The sequence below is a fragment of the Nelumbo lutea genome, chromosome 5 (assembly GCF_056320005.1).
Source record: "Nelumbo lutea isolate HS-2025 chromosome 5, American lotus-T2T, whole genome shotgun sequence".
Lineage (NCBI taxonomy): Eukaryota > Viridiplantae > Streptophyta > Magnoliopsida > Proteales > Nelumbonaceae > Nelumbo > Nelumbo lutea.
Window position 1 is genome coordinate 62895611 of NC_142688.1, and position 17873 is coordinate 62913483.

Here is a 17873-nt window from a genome sequence, read left to right on the forward strand (position 1 = left end):
ACACAACTCCCATCAAAGTTCAGCTTTGGCCAGCCACTAGTTGGAGGTGACCAGTCCACAGCCCCATTTTGTCTTCTAGAGGATATCAGCTATAGCCCCCCAAGACCTGAAGAAATCTTCAACCTTAAAAGTCTGAGAAGAGATTCAAAATCTTGACCCAATGTGCCACTCTTAAGGTTATGAACTCTATCAAAGCTTCCTTGCTCCTCCCTTATCCCCAAAATTTCTCAAGTTTCTTTCTTCTCAAACTGTCCAAACACTACTGCCCTAGTATATCTTCACATCAACAATTCAACATGCCCCTCCTCTTAGTGCAACTACAAACACAACGGCTCAACAACCCTTCCAAGATATTAGGAGGGAACCAACTGCAACCAAAAAGCAAAGCAAACCAATCCCACATAGAGCCAACAAAGGGACAGGAGATTAAGAGATGAAAGCAGTCTCACCATTTAACTTGCATAAGCAGCAGCAGTTCGAGGACAAGTGCCAGTTTGGTCTTTTCCTTTAAAGCAAACCACAAGTATTTATACAACCATGAAGCACTTCCAACAAAAAGCACTTAATTTTGAGGAATGGGGAAACACCAGATTTCTTTAACTGGGAAATAAGGAGAAGGGGAGGAGGCTACAAGAGAGATAAACAAAGACTTGAAAGTGAAAACTCCTGCTGGATAAAGGATCCACACCCTACTATCCAAACCACCTTCCTCCAGGACCACAGAGTTCAGCAAGGGTAGCAAAGCAGACACAAGGGGAAACTCAGACTCTCTAAGATTTCTAGTGAAGCCCAAGTTCCGGTTTAACTCAGAAAAAGAAGATCGAGACAAATAAACTCAAACACTAGTCTACCTTTGAGATTGGAAAGAGAAAAAAAGGAGAGAAAGGCCTCCTTCAAAGGTGACTCCCCAAGCCAAATATCTCCCTAAAACCTAATTTTCTGACTTGAGACCAAGTCATAGCTGATGTGACTGAGGAAAACATACCTGATGTATCATATCTTTTGGAGGTGTTTTCAGAGACGAGGATGATTTCATTAGGACTCTTTACTCAGGCCCTATTGGAGTGGGTGACTCGTTGAGAGCTGAAATTTATGCTGTGAGGGAAGGAATTCATAAGGCCAAGGAATTAAATATTTCTAAGTTAATAATTGAAGGGAGCTCGAGCTTGTTAGTGGGTGGCTTCAAAAGGAGGAGATGGATTGGTGGGATTACATAAATGAAAAAAGGAAGTTCAGGTACCTGAAACAAGGCATGGAAATTCAGTTGCATTGGACCAAGAGAGATGCTAATTGTTTAGCTAATGTTTTGGCCAAGCAAGGGGTAGGAAGAAGCAATTTTTGTGGGCTATGTTGTATTTTTTGTTTGACCTTTTGGGTGGAGCTAAGAGAATTTATCTCCCCTTCTTTGTAATTTCTTCATTTATATTTAATGAACCTCATTCAGTTATTGATCCAAAAAAGGGAACAAAATCACAGATAGCTTTCCAAAGATCAGCCAGAGTAGCTCTATGCAGACAACTAGCATCCCATCCATTGTTTGACAGCCCATGAATACTTACCACTTTGTGCTACAATCTCTCACTTTCCTTCAGGAACCTCCACAACCTTTTCTTTATGAGTAAAAGATTCTTTAACAATCCCCAGCCCCCTTCTACTTTCAATTTTACCACCTTTTCCCATCTAAGCAAGTGATCTTTCTTCCCTTCCCTGGGTTCCTACAGAAAGTCTCATAATATTTTCAATTTTTCTGCAACAACTTGGGGCATCTTGAAAACCAACATATAGCATATAGGAAGGTTAGCTAAGGTGGACTTGATCAAAGTTATACTCCCACCTTAAGAGGTATAATTCCTTTTCCACCCAACTAATCTCTTGATTCTCTTAACAAATGCCTCTCCCCTCATGTGTGTCCTTGTAAAGATTGTAGTGAAACCCTACCCCATTTACTGTTATCCTGCTCTTTTGCTTCTTGTATTTGGGAAATTGTTTGTTCTCTCTTTGGATGCAAATGGGCTCCCCCACAAGATGTGGTAAGTCTACTCAGCCCCTCCTTCATGAGGCAGCAAAAGAAAAGAGGAAAGTGCTTATGGAAGGCAGCAAGAGCTGTTGCGGTATGGACTATATGGGAGGAAAGAAACCAAAGACTCTTTTCGTAAAAAAGTAAAACAAAAGATGAAGTCATTGAAACCATAAAAATCAGAACTGCACATTGGGTGATGACCATGGAACTATTCAAAAACTTCTCCATGAATGACATTCTAAGAAACTGAACTGAAGTAGCACAGTCAGATGTACCCAAAGAAGATGTGAGAGCCGAATGGAAGCCACCTGCAATGAACAAATTAAAACTAAACTTTGATGGGAGTTCCCTTGGTAACCTGGGAAGGGCAGGCATAAGGGGTGTGATAAGAAATCATCTAGGTGAAGTTGTGGCACTCTTCTCAGGACCAATAGGTATTGGTGACTCAATACAGGCTGAATCTCTGGCTCTTCTTCAAGGCTTAAAGATGGCTTAGCAGATTGGAACAACAGACTTAGAAATAGGAGACTCACTACCGATCATCTCTTGGGCTAAAAACATCACATCAACACCTTGGAAGCTCAAATTTATCTACAAAGAAATTGACACAATTGCAAGAAGGTTCAACTCTCAATTTGGTTGGGTTAGGACTGCAAACGGATTGGCAGATACCCTAGCAAAACAGGGGGCAAATAGACCTACCTTGTACTGGGCTGAACTATAACTGTTTTGTATGTGTCTGTAGACTGGGTTATAGATTGGGTTCATGCATTACTGCAACCTATATCTATTGTAATTCAATACTTCTCTGTTATTAATAAAAGTCTTTTTACTGATCAAAAAAAAAAAATCGCTTGATTCTCTTCTCAAACCTTTCCACCATTAGGGTCTAAAACCTAGGTGATCTAGGGTTGTCACCTAGAGGTAACCCTAAGTATCTTAGAGACCATTCCCCCTTCTCACATCCCAAAGAGCCATATCCCTGAAATCACCTCCCTGAATGTTGATGCTAACCACTAAGCTTTTAGTCTAGTTACTCTTCAAATAGGAGAATTATGTCTCTCCCTACAAACCAACATTTAATCAACAGCATGCTATTGGCTCTTGAAATCAACTTGCTAAGGACCTCAACTACCAAGGTAAAAAGAAAGGGTGGTAGTGGATCTCCTTGTCTAAGACCTCAAATCCCCTCAAAGAAATCAACACTAAGCCACTAACAAGTATTAAGTAATGACTAGATTGCAGACAACCTCTGATCCACAACTTCTCATGACATAAATTAAGAACTCCAAATCCACTAAATTATAGGCTTTCTCAAAGTCCAACTTAACTGCAATTCCTTTTTTCCTTAATCTTTTCTAGGCCTCCACACACTCATTAGTAATTAAAATCTGGTCCACAATTTGCCCATCCTGAATGAAGGCCCCTTGAAACTGGGAAATAAGTGGAGCACCTTTTTGATCCCAAGGGATAGTACCTTAGCAATCTTCTTGTAAATACTAGATACTAGACTAATAGGTCTAAAATCCCTAGGATGACAAGCACCAATTTTCTTTGGAACCAAAGCTATGAAAGTTGAGTTCATTCCTGGACTAATTACTCCCCTTTAATGAAACTCCTTGAACATTCTGACCAAGTCAACTTTGATTATATCCCAACAATCTTGATAAAAAGCCATTGTAAAACCATCAGGCCTAGAGCATTGGGTTTGTCCATTAAGAAGATTGCTTCCCTAATTTCCTCCTCCTCAAACCCTCTTTCCAAGAACTCCACTTGATTATCACTCAACACCTCCCAATCAAGACCTTCAACTAGCCATCTCTCATTAATTGACCTTCTAAACATCGATCTAAACTGATCCGCAAAGGTCTTCTTTTAGAGACAATAAAGTATTATTGTATTAAATATGAACAAAATGTACATCAAGATGATGTACTAAGGGAACAAGAAAAAACTGTTCCCTCTAAACTTGATCCCCACCTTGCTTTACAAAAAGCTTATCATGTTCAAAAAAGGACTCAAAACCTACACACCTAAACAGCCTGTCACCAGACATTGACAACCAAGAAAACATCTTCCCCACAATTTTTTGAAAAATGGAATCTACAAAACTTGTCTTGCTTTTGAAGACCCAATTGTCTCTTTCTTGCCAAACACCAAAAAACCACTGTTGGGGTTAAATTCCAAAATAATTTTCCTCTTTTACTCAGGCCCTCCACCCTCCAACCTTTTACAAAATCCTCTACTGAACCTGGGCAGCAACTTTTCACTTCAAATAAGTGTGAAATATTCACTGTTTCCAACTGTTCATCGCATAGGACACAGCTAGTTGAATCCAGTACAGCACCCTTCCGAGAGAGGTTATCCCTTGTAAGTATTCTGTTGGGGTATGCCGTCCAGACAAAAAAAAAAAGAAATTTTTGAAGGCACATTTTTACACCAAACAATGTGGGTTGGAACTGAATGTCCTTCTGAACTATCCAAGGCCTTATAAAAAGATTTAACTGTAAACTTTCCAGTCTTCTCCCACTTCCAGATTCTACTATCATCCCTTGCTGACTCCAACTGTGTACTGTAAAGAAATTGCACTAGTTCCATCCACTCCACTTCCCAATCATTTAGATTCCTCCTGAATTGTAGGATCCAAACTATGCTATCATCCTGAATTTGCAAGCTTTCAGCAATCTTAGATTCTTTGTTTGCTGCAACTTCAAACAAAGCAGGGAACCTCTCGTTCAAAGGCCTCTTCCCACACCAAACATCCTTCAAAATTTGACGCTCTACCCATTTCCTACTTTGAACTTCACACCTTTTACAAACCAATGATAAGTCTTTTCGATACCTTTCCAAACTGAGCATCCAATAGGACTGATTTGAAGTTCCTGGATACAATCCAAAATTTCTATCACCATACATGGCCTGCATCACCCTTTTCCACAGCCCTCCTTGACTCTCTCCAAATCTCCAAAACCACTTCCCTAGCAAAGCAGTAATGATACTTTTCATCCTTCTAACCCCCCAAACCCCCTACAGCTTTTGGGCTAACAGACCTTGTTCCAGTTTACCAAGTAATACTTCTGCACTTTCCAGCCTCTCCAAAGGAAACCCCTCATCTTCTTTTCGATGATAGCAGCCATTCTTGCCGGTATTGGGTACAAAGATAGCAGATACATTGGGAGGGAGGATAGCACACTTTTCACCAGGGTAACCTTGCCTCCATAAGAAAGATACTTGGTTTTCCAGGAGGCTAGCTTCTTTTCAAGTCTTTCAACAATTGGCTCCCAAATTGACTTGGAATTACATTTTGCACCTAGGGGCATGCCCAAATATTTTAGAGGCAACTTTGCCACTTTACATCCCCACAAATCTGCCCCAACTGGTCAACTCCTACACCTCTCCCACAGCCACTAATTCACTTTTGTTTAAGTCAACATTCAAGCCTGGCACTACTTCAAACCATTTCAGCACAGACATCACAAAATAAAGCTGCTCTTGCGATGCATCACAGAAGATCAAAGTGTCATAAGCATACTGCAGTAAACTAATCTCCACCCTCTCGTTACCTACCGAAAAACCTTCTAGAAAACCCCTGAACCAGCCCTCCTCAACAATCTGCTTAGAGCTTCCAACATACACACACACACACAAAAACAAGAAAGGGGATAGTGGGTCCCCTTTCCTGATCCCCTTCAAACTTTTTAAGTTTCCAGAAGCTTTCCCATTGACCAGAACTGAAAATGATGGAGTACCAACACAAACCTTCATCCAATTTCTCCATTTAGAGCCAAAGTTCGTTCTTCTAAGCACGTAGTCCAGGAAGCTCCAGTTCACATGATCATATGCTTTCTCCAAATCTACTTTGCAGATCAGTCCCCCCTTCCACTTCTCAACCATGAGTCAATCAGCTCATTTACCACTAGAACCCATCCACCGTCAGCCTTCCTTCTGCAAAAGCTCCTTGGCACTCCAATATAATGCACCCCATAACTAACTTCATCCTTTTTGCTAGCACTTTTGCATACATGCTGTTTATCAGCCTAATAGGCATGTAATCTTTAATGTCTTCAGCTCCTTTCTTCTTTGGAACCAGAGTGATAAAAGTAGAGTTTAGGCTCCTTTCCAAGGTTGCTGATGTATGGAATTCCTCTAAAACTTCAACAATATCTACCTTCAGAAAATCCCAACACCTTTTTGTAGAATGCCAATGGTAAAACCATCTGGTCCTGGAGCTTTGTCCCCTTCCATATTCATAATTGCCTCTCACCTCCACTTCCTGGAATTCTCTCTATAGCTCCCTTGCTTGCTCACTTGTCAGCCCATCAAAATTTAACCCATCAAGCTAGGGCCTGTATTTCCAGTCTTCTTTGTAAAGATTTTTTGTAGAAGTTAACTATACTGGTTTTGATTCTCTCTTCCTCTTCCACCACTTCCCCATTCACTTCCCCAATCACCAAACAATGTACAGCTGACCTTTTTCCAAAGAGAAGAGAGAGGCCAAGAAAAGGTCATCTTCTTTGTCCAAACAGACCTGGACCACTTCTCCAACACTACCAATACTTGACTCATCATCAAACAAACTAACTTCTTCAGAATTGTTGCAGCTACTCCAGCTCACGTCCTCAATATCGTCCCTCCAATCCACTTCAGTTCCAGTATACCACAGATTGGGTTTGTCTTGGAAAGATGATGGGTGTATGACCCACTGCAACTGATCAGACTTTGCCCCATACAAGTTCACCAAAGTTGAAGGGGATGAAGCTGGACCTGCACCTCAATCTCAATTGTTCTTTTAAATTCAAAAATTTTGAAAAAAAAAATAGCCTTAAATGACAAATCGGAGCCAGATAGAGCCTTGTTCGACGGTCCACCTCCCTTGACCGGTACGCCACCGCTGGCGGGGGAGCAAGCCTTCTTCTCTCCTGCCACATGGAGTCCACCCCACCACATCAGCACTTTCTCTTTCCTTTCTTCCTACCAGCACTAGTGTCAATTCAGCTTCCGATGCGAGCCAGACCTTCCTCCACCTCCCATTGATGAACACCTCAATGGATCTAGGGAGACTCTCTGGTTTGGAACCACCAATCTTGATTCTCGCCGCCTGAAGGTCTTAAATATTCACACTCATGAGAAACCCAGCACAAATGGCTGCTACTTCATCGAAGACCTCCTCCATCCAGAGGTTGAAAGGAAACCCAAAAATCTTAGCATGGAGCGTTCCATCCTCAACATCCTTCTCGTTACAGCATGGATTCCAATTTTCTACTAACGCCTTCCCCTCATGGGTGTTCACTATAGTAATCAAGTAATGTCATCCACCAGGTCAAGGATGGCTGCATTCTCTTCAAACGGAATGAATAGTGCCTTCTCAACAAACAGAAAGCTGCCATAATATCTTGCATTACTCCATCCCAGTCCTCAACCTTCTTAACCAACCTGACCACCCTTCCTCTTCTGCCAGTTCTCCAGATTGCCTTCCTCCACTAGCTTCAAAGATACCCTACTGTTAGACCTCTTCTCCACAGTGAATTTCTTCCCTTGCAGACCCAGTTCTCCTTTCTAGCCTGAGTCTAATTCCAAAGATTGTGCCATCAACAAAGCCTTTCAACCAACCTGACACCTCCCTGCTTAGAACCACCAAGGATCTTTTGTTTTCTCTGGTTTTGATCATCAACCCTCCACCTGTTTCTTCCAGTAAAAACCTTTTCTTTTCCACTTCCATCCTCAATATCCACATCCACCTAGCCTTGTGCCTTGCACTTTACACCAAGGATAGGAGAATTGTAGCTTAGCAGTTTATGTATATTGTATGGAGCAACGTTATTTTTGTAATTGTAAATAGCTATTGCCCTCTTCTTTTGTTACATGGCATTGTAGCTATTTAAAAATGTGGGTATCACAATCAGCTCATAGAGTGAAGGTCTGAAGCTGTAACTTGAGCTAACAGGGAGGTATTTCCCAAATAAGATTCCCAGTTTCTCTGCAGCAGTAGCTTAAATCATGCTCTATAAAAGACTCAAATCAATATATAGAAATGAAACTTATGTAATATTCAGGTGAGCTGGAAATTTGTAAATACAAAGGAAGCAGTTCTGTTTTTCCATGTGTATCTCTAATCTAATGGAGTATGGGCAAAGGGACTTAAGATTCCCTGCCCTTTTAGCGGCCTTTAAACCATTGCAATACAGTTGATATACTCCTCAACCAGTAGGTCTGTTAGCACCATTGTGTGCTCTACTTTAGCACCAGAAATTTCCAGTAATGTGTTATTGAAAAACGCAACTCCACCCTAAACATATTAAGTCAACTTGCCCAAGGATACCTTACTCCTTCACAGTGAAGAAATAATGGCTTACTTATTCTTGATGAGAGGAATAGAAAGTGCATCCCTGACCATCCAACACCATACCTCTTCTAAGCAAATTGTCCTTCATCAGGCATTTCTCCTACAGGAAAGACACTACAGAAGGAACCTAGCTCATGCTTAAAAAAAATATTCTGGTGAGGTGTGGTTTGTGGTTGTTCTTATTAAAGAAGGAGATCACAGAGAAGAACTATGTAATTAAATGTGAAGTATTCTCAAAATGAAGGAGAACCATTGTAAGATTCCTTTTTTGTATTGCCAACTTGTTGGCAGTCTTATCTACCTTATGATGGTTCATTTATACATTGCTTATGTTGTCCAAATTGTTAGTTGTCTTAAGTTCAAGTCCACATCATTATCATTTATTTGTGATTCATCATCATCCATTACCTTCATAGCACTGTTGAAAAAGGTTTTATTCTCTCCTTTGTCCTCCACAATTCATCTTGCCTATCTAATGCTCACTAGACTGGGTATCCTGATACATCTCTATGACTAGAGATGTGTTTTTCTTAGTGACTCCCTAATCTCATGCAAATGCAAGAAACAACCCACTATGTCCAAACTCCAAACCTTTACTGAAGCTGAGCATCGTGTCATGTCCACTACTTGCAATGAGATTATTTGGCTAAGAGGTCCTCTTAAAACTTCGCATTCCACTCTCTCTAAACCTAATGACCTGGAAATGCAAGAAACAGCCTACTATGTCCAAATCCTTTACTTAAGCTAAGATTGTGCCATTGCTGCTGCTTGTAGTGAAACTATTTGGTTGAGGGGTCCTCTTAAAGAATTTCACATTCCACTCTCTTTGACCCACACCACTTTATGTGGATAAATATGAGCATCATGCATTGCTTCCAATCTAGTCTTTCATGATTATTCCAAGCATATAGAGATTGATTGTAATTTTATCTAAAGTTTCTTGACACTATCACTCTTCTTCATGTCTCCTCTAATCTTCAACTAGCTAACATCTTCACCAAAGCCATGACCTGCTCTCTTCATTAATTTCTTTTGCATGTAATTGATCTTGTCTCTCATTGACTTATCATTTACACTCTTATGTCTTTGCTATGTACAATCATATAATGATCTATCAATAAAATTTTGCAGTTGTCAACCAAAAAAAAAAAAAAAAAACGAATTGAGGGGAAAGATGGACAGATTTTTAAACTATGTAGTTATTGTTTGTTGTATTATCTCTTATCCTATTATAATATGATAGGACTGTTGTAGCTTCGCTTGTTATGAAAAGCCCAAGGGCAATTTTGTAATTGTAAATAGCTATTGCCCTCTTAATAAAAGTTACCCATTGGAGGTGGGGGTATTCATTTAAATACATCTCCTAAACTCTTCTTCCTTCTTTACTTGCATGGAACCCTAGGAATAACAGTTCTAGGGTGACAAGTAGAGCTTGGTTCCAAAAAAACTGCATTGTTTCATGGAATGCAGGAGTTGAGTCCAGTTAATTTATACAGTGGCGTGAAGTGGGATTTGAAGATAAAGGGTAAGAAAGAAAAATCACTCAAGTGCATCAATTCAACACCATAAAGACACCATTTTTTGAAGCATGCTAAAAGCAGCAGCTTTATTTGCTCAAATAGAGCAACTACATTTTTAATTGCAAAGCATTTCCATCCATCCACCATGTACCTCGTAACTCATGCTTCAAGAATCATAGAAGGAGAAAAAAATTGTATATCAGAAATGAATGAGGATTTTACCATTTTGATACTTTCTAAATCCAACAATCACCAACACAAAGGCAGCACACTTGAATGGGTAAGGGAAACTTGTGATCAATCAATTGAACGCCTGGAAAAAGCAAGCCAGTCAAGAAAATAATAAACACTATTAATTAATTAAAAACAAAAGATAATAACCAACTGAAAAGTAAAACTAGTAGACAACCAAAAGTTATGATGACAAGTAATATTTCAGGTTCCACGTGACAGAGGCCATCATGTATCACCAACTCATGTGCCAGAAGAAAGAAACTAACTAATACATACAATGATCTTAGTTTCTTCACAACAATGGACCATGGATTCATGTAAGAATCAACTCATTTGCCTTATATCAATTAATCACTCAACTCAAGGATTCATTTAAAACCTATTTCCTCCAAATGCATTAGACTTAGAAAATACAAAAAAAAAAAAAACTTGGATCTCAAAATTAAACCTTAACTATCCTTTTTGTGATTTCACAATGCAATACAAACTCAGTATCCATTCAAATTACCAGACATACAGAGGACAATAATAGAATAATTCCAATTATCAATTCCATAAATTTGAAATTGAATAAATCAAGAAAATAAAAGCCTAAAACTGAGACTTGACTATTCAGTCAAAAGATTTATAAACTAAGCACGATTCTAAACGTAAAAGTAACAACGCAGCAGGAAATTCTGAACTGACCAAATCCAGTCTATAGAGATCAACAAAAGTAATTAACAATCAGAAATTTTCTGAGGAAATAGGAATCAACTAGAAGAATTCCATAAAATAAATGCATTCAAAAAGGAATTGGGCAAGAGTGAAAACTAAGAAGAAAAGCGTAAGCGGCATAACCAGATCTGAAACCCGACGAATTCAAATGCCGGCAGTAGATCCGAAAAAAAGCATGTCTAAATTGATCAGATCTTTGTCCAGAAACAAACTCGAAGGCTAATTAGGACACTAACGGCTAAGATCCGAACCCTACAACTGGAAATGAAAGAAGAGCACCCGAAGATTTCACCTTTCAATCTCCCTTGACCTATCCATCATTCGAATCAAATGGAGAGATAGAACAAACGATTAAATGTCGATCAGACACAGTGAATAAGAACTGTACCTTGCAGATCGTAGTGCCGCTGGTCCGAGAGAAAGCAAGCGAGCAAGCGAGCCAGCGAGAGAGAGATACAACCAGATCTATATTTGAAAGAAGAACAGACGCGGAGGGGGACTCCCTCCCCACAGTGCTCGCACGGATTGCTACTCGCACATGGGACTTTCAAATCCAAAAAGACAAAAATACCCTTCGATGCCAAGTATCCGCTACGACCAGCTGAGAACTTACCGGATGTCACCTTGCAGCTGAGAGTTTACAGAGTCGACATGTTAATCCATTTATAACTATTGTCCGGCCGATGAATTTAAATTTTGTAAAGTTATTAGACAATGAGACCCTCTATATCCTTACATTTTTGTTTTATGTGTTTAAGCACTCTCAAAGAAATGAAAAAAAAAAGAAGCAAGGGGATAATAAAAAGCAAATTGATTGCAAAATCTCGGGATGGGGTTCAAAGATTCTCATCCTACAATTTGCAGATGATTACTTAATTTTTGCAAATACTATTATTCTTTCATGCATAAAAATTAAAAAAAAAATCATTACAAATTATGCAAAGGTCTTCGGCCAATGTCCAAATTTTAACAAATTTGTGGTTTGTTTCTCAAATAATACTCCTCATAGATTCCAGAATAAGAATTAGATTACAAAAGATGCTCTAAAATGCTCAAAATCATTTTGGAGGCTAAATATATTCCTGCATGCATGAAAATTAAGGAAATCATTACAAATTATGCAAATCTCTCGGGCCAATGTCCAAATTTTAACAAATCTGCAATCTGTTTTTCAAAGAATACTCCTCATAGATTCCAAATGATGCTCTCTAAAATGCTCAAAATCCCTTTGGAGGCTAAATCTAATTTTATTTAGGGGCCCCCATTATCATAATAAGAGTTACAAATAACACATTTACTCATATCAAAGAGAAAATGATGAATAAATTGGCAATTTGAAAAAAACATTCTATATCAACTAAAAGTATATTAACTTGAAGGGATGAGAGATCCATCATATGGATGGCCGAACCCTGTAGAAAGGTTGGGCAAATTTTCAAAAAAAATATCTCTCTCTCCCATCTGGGAATCACATTCCCTATTTTAAAAAACTGCATTTTCAATAATCAATACTGAAACAAACCAAACCATATTTAAAATCAAAAAGGTAGGAAATGGATATACCTGATACGAAGTAACAATAACTCCCAATAAAGATGTTCACGCCCAATGAGAAAACCAAAGACTACTTCCACTGAATATGACACGGTGTGGGGTGAAGCATAATCAGTAGGACGATTCTTCAACAAAAAACGAATTCTTCAACAAGAATATGATGGAGGGCTAATGGGCACGACTTCAGATTGCCTCTTCCAGCAAAAGGCAATATCAAGAACCGTTCTTGATCACTCCTACTGGTGGACATCGAAATGGGTAGGGCAGAAAGAGCAGGAAAGAACAAGAGTAGAAAACAAGAGCAGTCGAACTGTATATTGTCTTCTTTCTTAATTCAGCAGACTATGAGATGTTTATGGAGGTCCATCCTGCTCTCCTATTTATAGCCTTAAAGAGAGGTTCTCATTATCCTATTAGGTGTTTCCTAATCCAAATCTTATATTTGGATCTGGATTCTTTAAGTGATAATGATAACCGCTTATTATATCTGCAGATAAATATCAGCCTTCCTAATCAAATTAGAAGTTCCTTTGATGCATATCTTTATTTGGATCTGTACTCTTTAAGTGGATAAGGATAATCCCTTATCTTCTCTGCTGATCCAAATAATAGATTCGCCCCTATTTAATTAATCTAATTAACCCAGTTCGAAATGGGCTTTTAGGCCCATTAAGCTCTCAGGCTCACTTTCACTTTAATGCTGGCTAGCTTGGCTCTCTTTGTATGGTGTGGGACCCAAACATTGATCTACACATTAGCCACATGGGTTCAGCCTAGCCTTTGTTATAAGGCCTGGCCGAATTCATTGTAGGAAACAGTGAACTCCTAAGTCCATCGCCGTGTGCTCTTAATGAGCCAAAATTTTACACTAAATGGTCATTGGGTCCATTTTGCAAAACAAATTTCAACGGTTGAAATCAACTACCAGCAGTTTATGTTTCCATCAGAGAGAGTGCATCCCCGATCATTCACTTTGCCCGACAAATGGGTTGATTCTGTCACTATGATCACCCACTCAGATGAATTCTCGGACTGTCCCAACATACCCAGGTTTTGGCCCCCTCTAAAGATCTCACTGAATGGCATATCAAATACAGCCCAATCCGACACCTAGTGTAGTATCATAATCGAGTTTAAGGGTTAGGTGTAACATTTCAGTTTTGTCCATTTATCTCCAAGGTTCAGGGAAATACTAGAATTTTGGTCTGGTTCAGGGTTTTAAGAAATCCCACACTGCATGTACCTCAGGTCTCACCCTATAAGCTGAGACAAGCCACCCCAACCAACTTGGCGGTACATTAGTGTCAGCCTTGGCAGGATAAATTTCCCCAGATCTATCCAACGACTATGAAGATTCTAAACTAACACAAGTCTCATTAAGTGTCTAGTTTAAGGGTATTACACAGAAACACACCACAATGACATTTACTTTATTCATTTACAATAAATGTCAATAAGGTACATCAATCTGATTGGAGCTAAAGGGCATAACTGTCTAATAGCTCCCACTTGCACTTAGATCCAAACGGGTACAAGCCGGAGTCCCATACTTTTCACGTGTTTCTCAAACACTTTCTGTGTCATTGGCTTAGTTAATGGGTTTGCTACATTTTTCGTTGATGCTACCTTTTGAATCAAGACGTCCCCTCTTCCAATTATCTCCAGTAGTACATGATACTTCCTCTCGATGTGCTTCGACTTCGAGTGGGCTCATGGCTCCTTAACCTGAGCAATGGCTCCAGTGTTGTCACACAATAATCGAATGGGTGATGTGCTAGATGGAACTTTTCCTAATTCCTGAATGAACTTCTTCATCCAAACGACTTCTTTGGCAACTTCACTTGCGGCAACGTATTCGGCTTCGATTGTGGAATATGCAGTGGACCCCTGTTTACTACTTTTCCAACAAAACAACACACGATCCTATTGTAAAGATATAACCAGATGTAGAATTTTTAACATCTAGATCTGACTGGAAATCGGCATCAGTATACCCCTGGATCTGTATCATGAGTCCTCTTCTTGGGGATTATTTCCGACGTAGTTTTAGTAAGGTTTGTTTCCAAAGAATGATGGAGAACATAGAGACCATTCTCAAGTTCTCCATATGCGAGGAATTTGTTATTCCGTTTAATAGTAATCACATTACTGAATAAAATAGAATAACCATCCATGCACAATTTTGAGACAAAAATCAAATTTCTTCTTAAATTTGGTACGAACAGACAATCTTTTAGTACAATGGTTCATTATCTGAAAACTAATTCTATAGTTCTTATGGTTGTAGCTACAACTGTTGTAGAAGTCCCCAAATAGAGTGTCACTTCTCCGTCACTAAGTCTTCTACTTAACTTGAACCCCTACAGTGAGTTACAAGCATGAGTTGAAACCCCACAGTCAATACACCAGGAAGCAGAAGTGACCAATAAATTGGTCTCTATGATAAAAGATTCGAAATTACCTTTCTTCTTAGTCTCCGGAAATTGAGGACAGTTCCTCTTCTAGTGGCCTGTTTGCAGAAGTGACAGGCATCCAATGCCTTATCCTTCTTCTGCTTCCTTGCTAATTTTCTTCAAAGCCTTCCCTTTAGCCTTCTACTTTCTTTTGTCTGATTTGCCACCTTCAACAAGCATGGCTATTGGCTTATCCTTCTTGATCAGTTATTCAGCCCTCTACAACATATTGTTGAGTTCCTGAAGACTAACGTTTAACTTATTCATGTTATAGTTCATGATAAACTGATTGAAGGGGGGAGGCAGGGAATTGAGGACAACATCAATTTTAGTGTCATAGTCTAGCCTTGACCCGAGAGCCTCCAGTTCATTAATATAACCCATCATCTTTAGGCAATGGTCATGAACTTGTTGGCTCTCGGTCATCTGTGCAGTCATAAACAATTTTAAGACCTTCTGACGAATAGAACGGTTATGCTCCTCATACATAGTCTTTAGACTATCCAGTATGTCCTTGGACACTTCGAAATTATCGAATTGTCAATGTATCAAATTATCTAAAGATGCTATAATATAACACCGGGCAACAAAATTTTTCTCCTTCCATTCTTGATACTCTCTTCGTCTGGCCTCAGAAGCCTTGTCACCCGGACGATCTGGAGCAGGGTTTTTAGCAAATTTGTCCAATTTCTCGGACGTTAGGACCAACATAAGGTTTTAGAACCAGTTAGCATAATTTGGGTCCTTAAGTTTGTTGTCGTCCAACCGTCTGGCGAATTGTCCATTTGCCATTTCTGATAAAAGGCAAGGCAGATTTGTAAGATCACAACCTAATTGATTCATGTTATCACATGGATATGGATTTTAATATATGTTCCATTTCCATTTTGGGCATCAATTTTGGACATATCTGAGATTCCCTCCAATCTTGATAACGGAGATAGTTGTGTTTCTAGAAATATGGGAAATCACATAGGGTACATGGAACCAACTGTTTCAGCTGCATAACCCCATTAACTTCTACAAAGGATCTTATCCACTCATCTTATGAGTTTCCCTTTGGCCTCTGTTAGACAATGTTCATAGCCATTTTAGGTTAAACCTTTATGTCCAGTAAGTGCTTACCCATCATGTTCGTGAATGCCAAGGTACCGTGATAGAGTCATCCATTTTATGATAGCCCCTCCCACATCGGTCTATGACGCCCCTATCATCTCATGAAACAATCCAACCAACATCATTAACAGATGGATAGCCCAAATTTATGGTGCATCCCCACCCACCAATATAGTCAACCTTCATATTAATGATGGAAGGCCTTTAGAGAGTTCATCATATGAATCTCCCTATCACATGCACTTATATTTGCAGGAGGGAATGAATAATTACGCCCTAATTTAATTTAGGTCAAACCAAAGTGGCTCCCATTGGCTTTCATAAAGCTAGATTTAGATGGGCCCTAAACGGATAGGGTTCTGCACGTTTCCTCTTGGGGAGGAGGCTGGTGTTGGGTCCACCATGAAGGGACATCATCCACTGATCTCAAAGACACTATGGCAATGATGTACATTCAGCCATGGTGTGCGTAAGAGCCACTGTCGAATCAACATGGGCCAAGTACTTATGGTCGATGAACGTAGCACATTACACATCCATACATCACATGCATGAAATCCATAACTGATCCAATCAATTAAATAACTATAAAACTCATATGTAAAGCCCATTTAAAACCCATAACATTATCAAATAATATTATCTAGGTATATGGGTTGAATTGCAAAGAGCAGTTCGGCCCACATAGCATTTATGCTGAATTGAGCTGAAGCAGTTTTAACAAATTAAAACTGGGTTTTACAAATGTGGACTGAATTGCATCTTACAATTAATTATCAACTCTTGGACCCATATATGAAATTTTAGGGCTGAGAACAACCCCCGTCAAATCACATATTCGGTCCAACCAATTTGGTCCAATCTGGTTCAAATGGGTCTAGGGTTTGATTTTTAATTCAAGATTCAATTCAAGAATGATGATATGAAAATAAATAACTGATACAAGACAATTAATAATCAGTAGGAGGGTTGTTCATAAGACTACTACCCTACAAAACAAAGATTAGATCCCAATATGCAGTTTCCAAAATTGCAAATTGCAAATGCCTGAACCCATATTTGCGAAAAATTCTCCTCTACGCAATTTGCTTCATCATCGAATGAAATAGAATAGAAAACCTATTTTTCTATTAATATTATATCATATTTAAATTCCTATACATTCCGTCTAAAAATTAAAAACAAAATTAATTACAGACCAAGAATGAATAAAACAGCAGGTGCACAGATTTCTTGCGACATTAAAGAATTCGATCTCCACCATACGAACAACCCAAAAATCAAGAAAAATATATAGAACAATTCTAAATATAAATCAGATTTATAAAGATTTAATTTCAGATAAATCGCCCAAAAAATTGGGAACAAATTTCTTTGAAAATGTTAACTACGCAAATCGGGTAGAACACCTTTTGCCCATTTGAGCAGATCCAGATCTGGTTTAATTTGGTTCAAGATTTGAGCCTAGCTATAATACCAATGAAGGGATGAGAGATCCATCATATGGATGGTTGAACCTTGTAGAAAGGTTGGGCAAATTTTCAAAAAAATTATCTTCTCCCATGTGGGAATCACATTTCTTATTTTAGAAAACTGCATTTTCAATGATCAATCTTAAAACAAATCAGACTAGATTTGAAACCAAAAAGGTAGGCGAGATCCCATCTTGAAACAAACAAACCAGACCAAGCACTGATGACACTTATGCCATGTCGGTTAAGTAAGGTGCAAAAGGCAGTAGCACACGTGGGTTATGAGGATCTTTCGGTGAAAGGAAAGTCAATCCTCGAAGAGATCCCATAAAAACACATTGCGAAACCCTAACAATGCTCCTTGATGACCAACAACGAATCCAATATTCCCTTTCGTAGTAGAAAAACAAACACTTTTGACTCCTTCCTTTCAGGATCTCGAGA

The 17873-nt window shown here is 39.0% G+C and overlaps 1 protein-coding gene across 1 annotated transcript in view; it reads right to left on the reverse strand.

Moving 5' to 3' along the window:
- LOC148852711 (clathrin adaptor complexes medium subunit family protein) overlaps positions 1-11597 on the reverse strand; it is a 32780-nt gene extending 21183 nt beyond the window's left edge. The window contains exons 1-2 of the mRNA XM_088946408.1: positions 11223-11597; positions 10106-10196 (exon numbers count right to left, since the gene is read on the reverse strand). Of these exons, the coding sequence (XP_088802534.1) occupies positions 10106-10108 (3 nt within the window). The 5' untranslated portion in view covers positions 10109-10196; positions 11223-11597. The remainder of the gene's footprint in view (positions 1-10105; positions 10197-11222) is intronic.
- Positions 11598-17873: the final 6276 nt, after the last annotated feature.